We start from the raw sequence: 15,883 nt of genomic DNA, 5'->3' as shown, positions 1-15,883 counted from the left end.
CCAACAGTCTATGGGTTGCCATGAGCTTTCCCACCAGGGGTACGGTCTGGCTGGCTGTCACTGACTCTAGAATCTGAACTTCCAGGTATTTTATGAAATCGTCTATTATTAACAACATGTGTGGGCCATCGGGCAGACTTCCAAAATCAGCATTCAGTCAGTGCCAAGTAATTGGGGGGGGATAGATTCAGTGATGATAGGTGCCGACGGGTCTGTGGGCCAGCAGCTTGCCACATGGAACACTGTCTCACAGTGTGTACCACCTGGTCATCTAAACTAGGTAACCAGACCTTGCATCTGAGCCTGAACTTAATCTTCACCACTCCTTGATGTGCAGAGTGGGCTAGATTGATCACCTGTTTTTGCAAGGATATCGGAATTACCATTCCAGGACCTCTTAATAAACACCTTTCAGGAGAAACTGCAAGTTCATGCCGGATATTATGTAGTGACGACAATGTCAAATCAGGCATCATCCGTTCTATGAGGGGCATTGTGAGTAAGAGTGTGCCAGTTTCCAGAAACCACAGCAGATATTGCTAACTGAAAAGCGGCATCTGACTGGGTAGCGGATTTATGCCATCAGAGAAATAGGCAGAGGTCTTGATCACTCTACCACCAATCGCAAGTACTCCTCAAAATCTTTGGCTACTGATTCTTCACAGACGGTGGCTGGTCTTGAGACCCTGGAGGATACACTTTTCTTTGAAGCTTTATTGCTGTAACTGATGGATCCATTTCTCGATTCTGGGAGGTGGATTTGATGAGGACCCTGTGAATAAAGGACTAGTGGCTTGTGGTCGGTGTGAACTATAAATGGTTGGCTGTAAACAAAGATAAAAATAGCGACACCCCCAGTGAACCTTAATAGCTCCTTCTCAATACGAGAGTAACGCTTCCCCGATCTGTTAGAGCAGAACTAGCGTATGCCACAGGAGACTATTCACCATGGTCTTGTTTTTGAGGGAGGACGTCCCCCAGACCAGTAGGACTGGTGTCCACAGACAATTTAGATTCATGGCGAGGGTCTAAGTAAGCCAGCAGGGTTTGTGCTAACAGAGCTTGTTATGTCGCTTGAAACACTTCCTCTTGGGCAGGCCCCCATCCCCAAACTGAAAATGTTTTGGTCAGTTCTTGAAGAGAAGTTGCGAGTGTGGTCAAATTATGAATGAATCGCCACATTGTGTGACCATCCCCAAAAAGCAGCGTACACCTGTAACGCTGGTTGGCGCCGGGGCTGACTGAATGTCCAGAACTCTTGCGGGATCCGACATCACGCCATGTTCAAAGAAACATTAGCCGAAGAAATCCATTTCTTTTTTTAGAAAAGCACACTTTTCACAGTGCAGGATGAGTCCACAGTTGTGCAATCGCTTGAACTTCGCCATCAGCCTGTCAAGATGTTGTTCGATGGTTAGGGCCTGCACTAGGATGTCATCACTCACATTGATGACCCCTTCAAGAACAGCCAACACAACCCTGATGGTATCTTGAAAGGCTTTAGCCACAATTGAAGCTGGGTAGTTTGTATTTACTTAGACCCACATGTGTGAAGAAAGCAGCGATGGCTCTGGATTCCGGAGTCAGCAACAGTTGATGGTATCCTGCTCGGAGATACATCTTCGAGAACCATCTGGAACCCCTCACTTCCACCACAATATCATCCTCAGGTGACGTTCACACCGTATGGCCATTTTGGGTAGTAGCATGTTGACACAAATCCTAACTTCGCCAGGCTGTTTAAGCTTGCAGGCAACTACAATTGAGGACACACAGGACTCTCTACTTTCTCAATGATGTCTGAATGTTCCAGTTTTCTCAGTTTGTCCTCTACCTTTGGACGCAGATGGAAGGCCACCTGGCGATGTCTTAGTACAACCGGTTCGATTGACTTGTCTATGTGGAGCAGGGGTGTGGAATTTAATAAAATATCTACTTGTCCATGGAGCGGGTTGCTTAAAAAATCTACTTGTCCTGTAACAAAATCTACTTGCCCCTTTGGTGCCATGTACTGCAGCGACACATTCTGGCACCAATCTCATTATATAAGAGTTCTGATATAGCCTCTCATTATGCCAACGCTCATACCATAGTAGTGTTTGAATACTTGCAATCCCCTTATGTTGCCACGTTTCCGCATATCTACATACTGGGGCTGCAGGTAGTGGTATGTAATAGTTCCATGGTTAGAATGAACATTTGAGTCAGTGTAAACCTACATGTTTTAAGGGTTTTCAACTGCTCTTCTCTTAACTTTTTCCCATATTGAGAACCTTCTTCCTGAGTTGGGAAAAAAGTGTTTGGAGGTAAAATGAACTAGCAAACACTCAGATTTTCGCATGCAGCATAATTGCTCATGCTAAAATGCAGTTCACAGATATTTTCTAGGAGTACTTTTTCTTGTCCTACTTCTGTAAATTCTTGGGAATTCACGAAAGCCATATAGCTGCACTTAATGCAAGGACATATACCATGGGTGCACTTTTGAGACTTTCATTATTGGGCCCCTAATTTGGTATGGTGACCTTTTGTCTTTATTAACATTCTGTCTCTCTATCTGTATCGGCTGGCTTCACTGAGTGACAGCATTCTGCTCTTTCACAAGGTGCATATCAGCACACAAAGTTGTTTTGTTCAGTGACATTAACTACTGTGAGAGTGTGTGCCTTTGAGACCAAAAACAATGTTTGCTTTTGGCAATGTTTGTTATAATGGTGAGGGTCCAGCAGCTCCCTGGCCAATAAGGTTTATAGGCATTTGCCAAAACAAATCACACATTCATGAAATTAAAAAGCTAACCACCAATTTCAGACCTACTGGCTTTGTCAATGCTTGTTTGTTTTTTTCCTGTTAATTTTTTTTTAAATCAACATTTTATTTTGAAAGCAAAGAATCATCAATCTTGCTTTCAAGCTTCTGCAAAAAATTGCATCAAATCAGAGAGCTTTCTGGGAGCATTATACATAGTGTCATATTGCTAAACTTTGAAAACGTGTGTACACATTGTTATACCGGAACCACTATCAGTAGTGCAGTTTGAGCTTACAAGATTTGCGTAGAGCGCTCACCCTAATCAGACCCTTCAGGATTTTACGATTTGCAAAAAATAAAAAATAAAAATAAATAAATAAAATAAAAATTGCGAATTAGGCACTTCTGTAAAAAGCCAGCGCTTTTTAGGTTTCGCCTGGCGTCCGCTGCGCAGCAGCGTTCACGCAGGCGAAATCTTATGTTTCAACAGTATGTGGCTTTGTCCCGCCTCTCTGTTCCATTGGCTAGCTCCATAAATGGAGGCTAGCCATTGGAACAGAGATGAGTTACTCATTCCCCGAGCAGATTCGTGGGCGTTCCGCCGATTTTTTTTCGCTCTCCGCCCCTTTGTAAACGTCATTGCGGCGGTGTTTTTTTTTTTTTTGGAAGGTTTGTTTTGGTCATTTGTCCGAAGATGACGGCCGGGCAGTAGCTTACTTGAGAAGCTCCGCCGTGCCGTCTTGAACTAGCGTGTGCCAGTTCCCGCCACCCTCCCGCTGTCCGTGTGCCCGTTCCCACCCTCTCCCGCTGTTCGTGTGCCTGTTCCCGCCCCCCCCTCCCGCTGTCCGTGTGCACGTTCCCACCCCCCTCCCACTGTCACGGCACCTCGGCTTGTTACTAGGACTGTGAGATACCAACATTTCTGCGGTTCCTCGCCACATTTTCCTTCCTGCCGCAGCCTGCTCCGGGGGCGGAAGTGTGGCTCCCCAGCACATACACGCTCCAGCGGACGGGAGACAGCGCGGAGCCGGGTTTGGGCTGCCCGCTTCCTTAGTGGACCCCGGGCTGTATCCAGTCGGAGGCTGAGGACACGGCGGCAGGACGAGGTTCCCTCGCCAGGAGGCGGCACGACTGTGCACCTCGGAGCCTCTCTGGCCACTTGTAGATTGTGACAGAGCCCCTCGGAAGCTGCCCGAACCTCTGCTCTCCTTGCTGCAGCTTTGCGTAAGGTTTAGAGGAAAAGGAGAGGCTGATGCCCGACATCTGAAGGATCGGTGGAGGCCGGGGGTGCTGCGGGTACGTGCTCCCACACTGACTCACCCAGCAGTCCCAACCGCAGCTCCGACGGGGAAAGGTTCACCAATAACACACCCAGCAATTGCCGGCGTTTTTCCGTGGCCACCCCGGGGACGTGGATCCCCTACCTTCGCACCCAGAGCCCCCGTCTCTCAGAAGAAACCATCCTCTGCTCTGCATCAGAGCCCCCACCCTTTATGACAGGAGCTGCAGCATGTATGTATGTATGCATGTATGTATGTGTGTTCTTATATAGCGCTCGATGTACCCTTGGGCATCTCGGCGCTTGCCTTGGGAACCCGTCCTGGTTTTTCCCTGTGAGATCACCCGTGCTGGGCATCCCCAAGGTGAAAGCCAGGCATCCCGCCGCGGGGGGCCGTTGTGGAGATTAAGCAAGCTTGTTGCCCAGAGCTGCATAGTGTGAACTCGTGCTTAGAGTGGGCACCGAAGCGAGAATTATCGAGTCCGTGGACAATGGGGTACAGGACCCTGCCGCGTCGGGAATCGAACCCTGGTCCCGGGTCTGACCTCAGCTTCAGGGTATGCCTCCTCTAACCAGTGAGCCACACTTCTCCACCGGCCAGCGCAGCCAGACACTGCCGCCCCTTCCTGTCAGTTTTCCTTTTTTTTTTTAATAGGATGTTTGGATCCAACACTTGAAAGGAAGTGAAAGTCATTTGAAACCTCTTCTACATCTTGAACGGAAATGATCACCTGTCAGAGCGCCTACCCTCCAGGATGAGGCAGCAACCGCTGCGCCTGGCATTCCCTGGGGAGCCTGCAGGCACCTATTGCCTCTCCTGAGGCCGAGGGATCACCGGTGCTCCAGGGGTGGACTCATTCCCCGCCTGTAGAGCCACCGAGGCTGGTCTCTGTATCTCCTGGCAACACCGCCTCTTTCTTACTGCTCATTTATTGGAGACCCAGATTCGCTTCCTCTCAGAGGAATTTGTACCTGCTATAGGTTTGCGCCCCTGGGCTTGCGGATGAGGACATGGCAGACGGAGCTCGGTCCAGTTTTGGCAACCTGGGTCACCGCAGCCCGGCGTCAAGCCCAAAGCTTGGCAGAAGCAAAAAATCGTACAAAGCAACAGCCACCGGCACCCCCGCCTCACCCTCCACAGGCCACCACCTCCTCCTCGCCGGTGGCCAAACACCCGCAACAGGTGCTTATCTGCCCAGGACACAGCTTCAAGAAAGTGACCCTGACCAAGCCGACATTCCAGTGCGAAGGTAAGGGCATGCTGCTTCTTTAACAGGTCTCGGCAGGCCTACCAGTTGCTTATTACAGAAATGACCATGTCAGGGGATGTCTCTCTCATCAGGTGGGCTCTGCAAAGGTGTAGTGGCCATGTTCGAATTAGGGAACATTCAGAATTGGTATTTGAAATGTAAAAGACTCTTTAAGCCTGGCCCCATGGCACGTCACCAGACCTTTGCACGTCATATATCGGTGGCGTAGGTGAACTTCCCATGAGAGCAGCTGAAAAAGTGCAAATTAATTTCACACTGCTCTACAGGGCTCCCAGTTACTCTACAGTTCCCATATTTCCAATTCAAAAGCCTGGTATGGTAATTGTAAAAATGTGTGACGTCAGCACGACCGTAAACCCATTTTCATTACGACGTGGGATGTGATCTAATGCTCGATCAAGTCGCAGGTTCGACGATTATATTGTCCGAACACCGATAAAATCCGTTTAGCCGTCTTTGTCCTCATGCTAATTTGACGATCGTGACAGTCTAAAGAGCTAATCAAATTAGTGGCCTGCTCTGTCTGGTGTTAGGCCTGAACTCGTAAGACAGGTTAGGTCATTTGTGTAAAAAACAAAAAACAAAGTGCCGTAGGACTAGAGTGAGTTTGGGTGAGTGTTGTAATGATGTGAGGACCATCACTGACATTTGTACATAAAATAATAATGGGCTTTTGTCAAATTGAAGTCAAATAGTTTCGTAATGTGTGCCTATGATTTTCGTGCACAACTGCTTTCTGTGGTTCACTGATATGTGAGAAACGTTTGTATATACAAGCACTGCTTTGCCTGTAAAAAGAGTCCAGACAAAGTGCAGTAGAGGTTGGCAATAGGTCTCGCATTAGGAAAGCTTGAGCTATTGGTATTGTAAATGACACTTTTATTTATGTGTTGGTTTTGAAAATAGAGAAATTAATAGCTTTGTCATTTACAATGCCAATAGTTATAACTTTTGCAAATGTGACGCCTATAGCCTTTGTAATGCAATATGTGTTGTATTTACGTGACTTAGATGTATTGATATTACAAATAACAATTGATTTTGGTTTTTTTTAATAATTAATACTTAAATAAAAGTTATTGTAATTTATAATGGCAATATCTTAAACTTTTGTAAATAACTATTGTGAAGATTATGTTCAGTGTATTTTATTGTGATGAAAATCCAAGAACAGAAGTGAAATATTAACATTTTTTTGTGACATTTGTAATAAAGCTCGAAACATTGAGAGAACATATTTGAACCAGTTGTTGTTGAATGGTTGCACAGATTGATGCTGTGTGGTGCTGAGTGATGCTGTGGTGGCCACGAGTGATGCAGTGGTGGCCACGAGTGATGCAGTGGTGGCCACGAGTGATGCAGTGGTGGCCACAAGTGATGCAGTGGTGGCCACAAGTGATGCTGTGGTGACGAGTGATACTGTGGTAGCTACGAGTGATGCTGTGGTAGCGCATAGTGTTGTTGTGGTACCCTTGAGTGATGCTGTGGTGGTGCTGAGTGATGCTATGGTGATGCGATAGATAAACACATACATAAAAATTGTCATTTACAATGCCAATAGCTCTAACTTTGGCAAAGGCGAGACCGTTGCATTGTAAATGCTTGTTATAAAAGTGCAGCGAAATCTGGCAACACTGGGCAGGATGCTGCTCGCATTCCAGCTGGTGCCATTCACAACTTGGCTGTCAAACCCCTAACGGGCCGGGTGCAGGAGACTTTCCAGATTGAGGCGAAGGCAGACAGCCCTGACATCTTGCAGGAGTGTTTTTTACTGGCCGCACACCTCCAGCTTATCAACGAGTTCCTCCAAGATTTGTATGATACATTATTTTTGCTCAATGACAAAAGGGGTGTGGATATTGTGATGCGAGAATATACTAATAGTAACGATATCCGTACAAACGTCTAAAACGTGACCTAATATATTGACTTGCGGAATGCTGTTTATACCTCAGCTCATAGTTTGGCAGTTTCCCTGATGTCTACAATAGGTTCCAGCTAACTTCCAACCTCTTATGTCAAACACATTTGAGTGTTTAGAGTTGCAGGTCACCTAACGCTTAATGTTTGCAGGAAATAAGATGACAGGATTTCAAACTCGTTTTTTTTCCACAATTTATTTTCTTATTTACTACCCGATCTGTTTTTCTCCTCAACCACCTGGCATCAGGAAATACATTCTAAAGAAATGGGCCACCTTCACCCTAGTGCCTTTTATTGTGTTGTATGTGGAGTGATCATGTCAGATTTAAAAATCATACTCTCATTCGACTCACTTTTTTCATAGGAAAGATGACCTTAGAGTCAGATTTTGGACTTCCCAGAGCCGCACGCAAGAGCGCTGGGTAAGAAAATGTGCTGCAACGCCTTATTCTGGTCACTATACAAACACAAAGAAACGGACATATTTCTCAGTAAAATTACTGCAGACCAGCTCAGTGCCGATCAAAGGCAAGGGAGGATGTGATATAAAACAAGAAAGGAAGACTGGTTAAATGTGAGCTGCCGCAGCCTTACATTCACAATCAGTTGAAGTGACCATTTCCTATAACCAGTTTCTGATGTGGTTCTTTTGTAACTATTTCTGTGTATTTCTTGGTCTCTTTTTCCATACTTTTGCTCCTGTTAAGATGGTTTTGTGCTGTTTGACTCCTTACTTCCACTATAACAAGAATGTAGGTGATATGGTGTATCTAGGCCTCCTCCAGCGAAGCGTTGAATTCCCCACAGGTACTGGGAAGCTAAGGTTATGAGTGAATCCAGTGTTGGACCGAGAAGGTAGACAGGGTTATTCTTCAATGTTGTTCTTCAATAGTTAATTATCTATAGATAACTGATCTTGCTCACCTTTGCTACTAGTTGTCATGCATTAGTCCAAGCTCAGTATTACTCTTTTTCCTCTCTCGAGTTTGGGCTCTGCCTGTCTTGGAGACATTATTTTCTTTACATTTGGCCTGCCTTATTTTAAAAATGTATTTTTTTTTTAATAAAAAAAAAATGTAAATGGGCACATTGACTTGGTGACACAGATATGTCCCTGAATATCGAAGTGAGAAGACTGAGTTATACAAACATTGAGGGCAAAATATCAATGATGTCATAGAAGATGTCATGAGTGATATAATATGTGGGGTAATAACCAGTGTGTGGTGAGGGTGTAATTTAAAGTTACCTTTGGCAGACCGTCCAGGATTTCGCGAGGGGAGGATTACTTTAGATTTCCGTTTTTTTGTGGGGGGATACAGCTGCCCAGGACTGGCAGTGATTAAATCATTCTGAAAAATGTGTTCCAACCTGCATACCTAATTGTGAAAAGTTAATCACAAAAAGTTTTCAAAATTGACTAAATTATGGTGGTGTGTGCTGCTGTGATTTAAGGGTTCTGCTTGTGACCCTATTGACAAATTCCTGAAAAGTAGGAAACTGAAACCATCCCTTCCAACTCACAGCGCACTGTGCGAAGTCCCTAAGGTTTCTATTAGTGCTGTAGAAATGTCTTATACTTTCAATACAAAAAAATTAAAACTTATAGTTTTTTTTAAAGAAAATCTATTTTAGACGTTTTTTGTAAATTCAATTGATTTTGTTGAAGCAAAATATATGTACACAAGTAAATATACCAAAATTCTTGATTTGTACAGTATCAGTACTTTGTGTGATTACACATCAAAATGAATACATTCAATTTAAAAGGACCGAAATGCAAGAACTTGTTATATTTACTTGTGTACATATATTTCGCTTCAACAAAATCAGTTGAAATTACAAAAAACTTCTCTTTTAAAAAATCTGTGTGTGTAAAAGTTACATTTTTTTGTATTGAAAGTATAATAAATTTCTACAGCACTAAAAGAAACCTTAGGGACTTCGAACAGTGATTAAATAGGTAATTTTTTCCTGCCAAAATCCACAGAGGCTATAATAATTTGAAATTTTAATTCATAAATCAGAGGTGGTTTAATAATACATTAAGACTCCTCTCTGTCAGAGTTATGTAGCCCTACAGCGCCAAGGGCAGAGCAGCATCATGGAGAGACAGACACTCGTTACTGCAATTATTACCCCTCCCTTCTGTGCACCAGCAGCAACAGCTTTTCACATACAGAACAAGACGTCCAGGGCAGGGGAGGGCAGTGAAGGGATAACAACTTTGCACCCTGGCAAAACAAGCGCCCACCATACACCTCAGTCTTCCATCTTCACCTCAAGCAAAATGTTCAAATAATCCCATTTGCAGCCTAGTACTTCTATAACCTCGGCACACCTCATACAGCCCAAATATCTGAGACACCCAATATTCTACTTGCCCCTTGCAACTTAATAATCAAATGATGACCGCGAATCCCCAGCGTTGAGAGATGGGTAACCTGTGGCTCAGGCATATTGTGATCTTCACAAAAATCACAACCATTGTTTACATGGCGAAGATAAGATTACACTTAGGTCTACTAGTTCCAGAGTATGTTGTTTAGCCAACGGGACACATATGTGACACTGACCCCTTTTACGACAGTAGAAAACAGCTTCTACAGTCCTCCACTAGGCCAAATCTCCTTCAACAGATCACACTTCGGTAGATCGCATATTATTCTTGATGCCTCATTCCAAAGGGTGACTGTGCACAGCTCCAGATAAAATATTCCAGAGACTTCAATGCCCGGGCCCTCTTTTTCCAGACGTTACTTAAACGTTCGCTTCTCCTGCAAGCCGTTGTTTCTACCCTGTGGTAGACAAATGCCATCAGAATGAAGGTCTGTTAATTACCAAACTGCTGATGAAACTACCCAATCATGTTCAATGGTAACTTTTCAAAGAATCGGGGACTCAAAATTGGGTCCAGTGATAAGTAATACTGTGGCAATACAGATTGCAAACATAAACACTCTCAGACACTTTAAAAACGATTATTTCAAAGTGGAATACTCTGCTAAAACGGTATCCGCTGATTTAAAGTTGAAATGGGATGATTGCGAGTAAAATAAAGTGCTGCAATAATGCCGCAAAATATCAATTTTTGTGCTGCTAAAATTGGAAATCAATGCCGCAATATCCTGGGGAGGGGGATCTGCCTAATAAAGGCTTTCAATTAATTAACCATAAATACAAGTTTAAACAGCGTTAACATATGGGCAAAAATAGTATGTTAACTGCAGTCCGTGCCCTTCGTTGATCCTTAATGTGGTACTGCAAACTGGCAGCCAAAGGGTTTTGCTGCAGGGGGTTGGGCCTACTTGTCCCAAGGACAAAATACACATGAAAACTTGTTGTCCTTGTCCTGGGCGTCGGGCTATAGGAATTCCACATCCCTGGTAAAAGGTGTATGAAACTGTCTTTTAGACAACAAATGTCTTGGAATGGCTGCAAGAATTCAGTCAGGAGATAATCCACACACACTAGGAGAACGCTGAGAGAAATAGATATTAGGTGAAGTCATTCTGACACGCGATGGCTCAGTAACATTTAAGAGCTACTCTTTGTGATGTATACCTTGGCGCATGTAGAATCTGATACATGAGAGATTTCTGTGGTGAACACTACTGCCAGTAGGAATGGTGCTGACGGATAAGAGGCTAACACATGGGTAATTGTGGAGCACAGTACAGGCTGCAGCGGGAGAGTTTGCAGTAGAAACTGTGCAAAAATGTTTATCGCAGCCCTCGTGTTTATCTGGGCTGGAATTTGATGGCCCGATAGGACAGCGCACTTGGGAATGCACCGTCTAGGGTACTCTCCGAGCTGCCTAGTGTGTATGACACGAACTGCACCCTCCACATCATAATCATCCATTTCTTCTTCATCTGGTTTTCAGATGTCTGTACGAAATGGACTGATTTGGGGTTTAGCACCTTATGAGAGGTGGAGGAGCAGCATACCTTGGCAAAATGATTTAGTTTATTGCAGACCGCATATCTCTTTTCCTGGGAAGGATACGACCATGATGAGGGTAGGGTCCTCCGCACAAGAAACACACCTTGGAACCCATAGTAAGCTTGGGGCGGGTCTTACTTTTTGCTCCCACTACATTGACAGGCTCAGTCTTTACTAGTCGTTGGGAAGCCACTTCCATGTGCGCAGCACGCACTTCAGAGAGTTCCTTTGACAGCCCCATCGTGAGTATATCAGCCATGGGCATCCCTGGGACCTGTAGCATATTCTCCCTTACTTTGACAGATAGATGCACAACCCTGTATGAACTGTGCGCGAACCTCAAGTTCTTTTAATTGCGCAAAAAAAAGCATCCACCAATTCCTTATAAAGCGGTGTAGTTTAGCATAGGAGGACTCATTCATAGTCAGGATTCGCAAGTGGCTCAAAGTGTGCAATCAGGGCTTATTTCAAACTATCATATGTAAATGGCAGGCATGCCTCCATAAACTACTTCACTAGCTTGTGAATGGCAGCACCCCCAAGATGTAGGAGCATGGGGCAGCGGCAGTCATTTCGTAAAGCTACTGCAGCAAAACAATTTTCTAGTCTCTCTACCCAGTCTTTCCATTGTGCTGCCTGCATAGATGGGGGCCTTCTACAATAAGTTGCTCAAGGACGGGTACTGAGGCCATCTCAAGTCAAGCAGGTAGTTGATTGCGCAGGAGTTAGAAGGTGTAGTAAAAATATGAGCTAGGCAACTTGTGATTGGAAAGCCACCACCAGGTTAAAGTCGTACGTTGGGTATAAGGAGTTGGGCCCGAGATACAGCCACCAGGAGCAACATCCCTTCACCTTTTTTATTTGGATTTTATATTTTTGTATGTAACTGGGGCGGCAACAGCAATAACAGATTGAAAAGGCTATCACCCAATTGCTTTGCAGGCAACAGGGAGTAGGTCACTCAGCATAGAGGCCAAAAGGGACTTGCTTGTGCAGGGCAGTCGGAAGGGCCCGTGTGGCAGATTACTCCAGGCCTTGAGTCCTTTTATTACCTCTCCCCATCACATCCAATACCACTAGGGTCATGCGTGACGGGTTCCTCTGCTTTTCCCCCTCACCCGTTTCATATGATGGGACGTTCATCTCCCAACACAAAAAGGGACAGGGAGGTCTACTATCCTAACAGTCTTGACCAGGGCTTTAAGTGGGATGAAAAAACTGGCGGGTCTCTCAAAGGGGCATGGTCAATGTAATTAAGGGCGTGGCTTAAAAACACTTAAGCTAAAAATCTGTGCTTAGTATAGTGTGCCGCCCGACTTGTATTTTGCTGTTTCCGTCATTGCATCCAGATATATGATAAAACAAGTAACATCTTACCTACGACAAGCCAGGACTATTGGCTTTGTCAATGGTTGTTAGTTGCATACGATAAATAAGCAGCAACTATGGCTTGTATGTAAAATTGAAAAAGCTTCCACTCAAAGCCCTGGTAACACCACAACAATGTCACTGCTCATCTGAGTTTCAGAAAGAGAAGGGAAATCCAGAGATAAAATGACTCTTTTAAGGAAGTCCCTTCTCCTACAACTCTCACCTGGCATGGCGTCATGCCGTAACTTCTCCACTAGTGAGAAGTGAGCGGTGTGAAAACAATGGACCGCCTGTGCCAGGGCACAAAACAGCCCGATAGAGACCCGTTTCGAGGCCGCCTTTAAAAAAACTGCCGGTGAGACCCGGCCCACTTAAAGCCCTGGTCTTGACTGAGCATTGGCAATGGCAGATAGGGACAGTCAGGGACCGACAGGGCTCGAGTCGGGGGTACACGCAGGTACACGGCGTCCCCAATACTTTTCACAGGGTGGACGCGTCCCCCGTGGCAAGAAGTTGGGCCCCACAGAGACATGCAGAACTTGTCCCAGTGTAATTTCTGACACCGGGACACGTTCAGCAGTACCTGCACGTTGCCTGCTTTCCATTCCCAGCAGCAACCTGCAGGTAGGGAGGGAGACTTTTTGCACCTCCAGCTGGGCCTAAGTTAAGGGGTCATCCGAACTCCTTTTGTTTGTATATGCGGACTGGGGGCCGCTTGGAACCTTACATTTACATGTAACTGCTATAGAGGCAATCAAAGGCTCACTTCTTGCCTTCTCTTTCCAGGTACCTAAGAGAGGCATGCTTTTGCCTTTGTTCCGTCCCTATATATAAATGCAGACACTGTAAGACTGTCAGAGGGCTTAGTCTGTCACAGTATTTACATAAATAATATAAATAGCACTATTTTATTTACATAGCGCTACCTCGTGACGTCATGAGTTCATTTGCATATTGTCTTACTTGGTCAGTCCCCCCAAAGGACTTCTGCCCTGGGGACAGTACTACTATATAGCCTCAGTCAGTAGGTCCTAAATGACAATCATCTGCAAGAACCACCCCCAGCCCCACATTTGAAAAGAAAATTCACTTTCCAGATTTATCACGTGGTATATATGTTAACAAATCCCTCGTTGCAGAACCAATATTGTTCCATCAATAAGCTTCGTTTGAGGACTGAATGGGCAGCAAAAAATGTACCTGCACAGGAGGGTGGGGCTTGCACTCGGCGGATCGCACAGCGAGGCCCGGGTATGACACTACCCTCCGGCCCCGTCCAGGGTTTTCCGCTGTACATCCGAAGGAAAGCGGCGGCTTGGCCAGCTCTCACAGACACTAAGCAGCAGCGGCCTCCTCCGGTTCCCCCTTGCGGCCGGTGCCGGTAGTGGAAGCACTGAAACCCTCCAGCCTCCATGAACTGGCTGAAGTGGGAGCGTAGGTGCGCAGCGCGCAGCACCGGGGGAATGCAACAGACAACTAAAAGTTCCCCATCTAAACCGGTCGCTGCCATCTTACTGGTACAAACAGCTGGGGCAGCTATTCTCGCGAGATCAGCACAGTCCTGGTCATTGGTATAGGAATAGAAGACAGACTTCATTATAATACTAGTTTACCCCAGGGTGCTCTCTTTCGTTTTCCCAGTGCGTAATAGAAATTTAAATTAAATCCTATATCTCGGTTAGGGTTGCCACCTGTTCAGTTTTCTTCCGGCACCATCGGAATTTTGATCTACCGGTCGGTAGGAAAAAAAGGCAAAATCATCGTGCCGTATTCTTTAGCCCTATCTGTACGTGCTTCAAATAGCGAATAGAAATAGGAAACAGTTTTAAATGTATTTTGGAGATGGGTTAACAATCACTGATTTATGATTAAAGTAAACCAAGAAATCAATGAATGCATATGATTGTGTATCAAGTCCTATTTAGAATCACGTACAGACCCTTGCAGACTCCTAAAACAACAGATGGCCAGTATTAGGTCTCGCTATTACATTCTGCAAGGAATGAATAGCGAGAATTATAGGGTTGCATCAGGAAAGCTAAACCAGCCGGCGGATTTCCACAAGTGCATGAGGTCTCGTGAAGGCGCTCCCATCCGCCTGCTGGTTTAGCTTTCCTGATGCTCTCCACATCAAAGCAATCAGCCTCCCTCCCACAGGCTTCCCCATCGTGCGCAGTGCGCGCTGGCCTCACTTCTCCTCCCTCCTAATTGCTCTCACTTTCACGGCCGCCAGGCCGTGAGCTACTTCAAAGCGATCCGCTCCGCCCGCTGCTGCACACTCATCTAAATCCTATGTCATCTAACAAACGGCCATATGGAGTGCAAAAAAAACATACAACAGAGGAAAGGTGTAAAAAGTTCATTAGCACAGGCAAATAACTCCAGACCGTACTGGTCAAATACTGATCTGCATTCAAAAAATTATTTTATTCAACAAAGTCCATTTAAATATCAGTTATAAAAATCAACCTGGCACCGTGTGATGGGAATTTTGTAAATTAAATAAGCATTTAATATTTGCGTACGATCAAATGTAATTTACAGACAGTCGGTAATAGCACGGATTAAAGCCTGGCCAGGGCGCCCTTTTTATTAAGGCTCGTTGCAGGATTAAGTTTACCAAAACAACAAGCCCCCAGATTAAACACTGTGTAGACGAATAGTTAATTATTCAGATGGTAAAGTAGTTTTCCAGGCAAAATGGCTCGCTTTCGAAATTTCCCAAAATATGTCCACCTCTTTGAAGATTACAAATTGGGCTTCTGGTTTTCGAATGCAGAGGGAAGCCAGATGAACGGCTTTAGTTGTGGACAACATCGAAGCCACTTACACGCCACTCTTCCTTAAACAGAACTCAGGCTCGCTTCTGTGTTTACAAACAAGATAGCGGGTTCAAGGGGCGTTTAAAATTCAACCCAGACTAGGATATGGCATCCTAAACTGCGCCCAACTGCTTTAAAAAATAAACCACAACATCGCCGGAGCTCTGTAATAGAAACGTACTACACACAGCGATGGCATTAATACTTCGGGCGGGTAGAAAGAGGCCCGGCCATGATTACTGCGGGCCACATGCGTGAAGTATGTGAAACTCATTAACTGAAGAAGGTGACAAGTGCCTGCAGAATCTTTTTAATACCTCCAACAGGGAGCTATTTGTAAACTTCACTGGGAGTCTTTTTGTTTCACATTAGCATCCCACAGATTATTTTAAAGAAACGGGTAAAGGCTCTGATTCTAATAAATCTTTTTAGCAAGCAATAACATTTAATAATGAGTAGATATTTGCATTTAAAGATAGGGCCCAATGTAGGTAATCCCAGATTACCGATTCTTAAATACC

At 45.0% G+C, this 15,883-nt stretch overlaps 1 protein-coding gene across 1 annotated transcript in view; it reads right to left on the bottom strand.

Annotated features, from left to right (window-relative positions):
* The window catches only part of GPATCH3 (G-patch domain containing 3), a 112,990-nt gene extending 98,931 nt beyond the window's left edge, over nt 1–14,059 (bottom strand). Inside the window, exon 1 of the mRNA XM_086957616.1 lies at nt 13,741–14,059. Within this exon, the coding sequence (XP_086813742.1) occupies nt 13,741–14,050 (310 nt within the window). The 5' untranslated portion in view covers nt 14,051–14,059. The remainder of the gene's footprint in view (nt 1–13,740) is intronic.
* Nucleotides 14,060–15,883: the final 1,824 nt, after the last annotated feature.

Source organism: Lissotriton vulgaris, chromosome 2_1 (assembly GCF_964263255.1).
Source record: "Lissotriton vulgaris chromosome 2_1, aLisVul1.2, whole genome shotgun sequence".
NCBI classification, from domain to species: domain Eukaryota; kingdom Metazoa; phylum Chordata; class Amphibia; order Caudata; family Salamandridae; genus Lissotriton; species Lissotriton vulgaris.
Note: the sequence above shows the minus strand (reverse complement) of the source record. Positions and strands in the feature narration are given on the sequence as shown.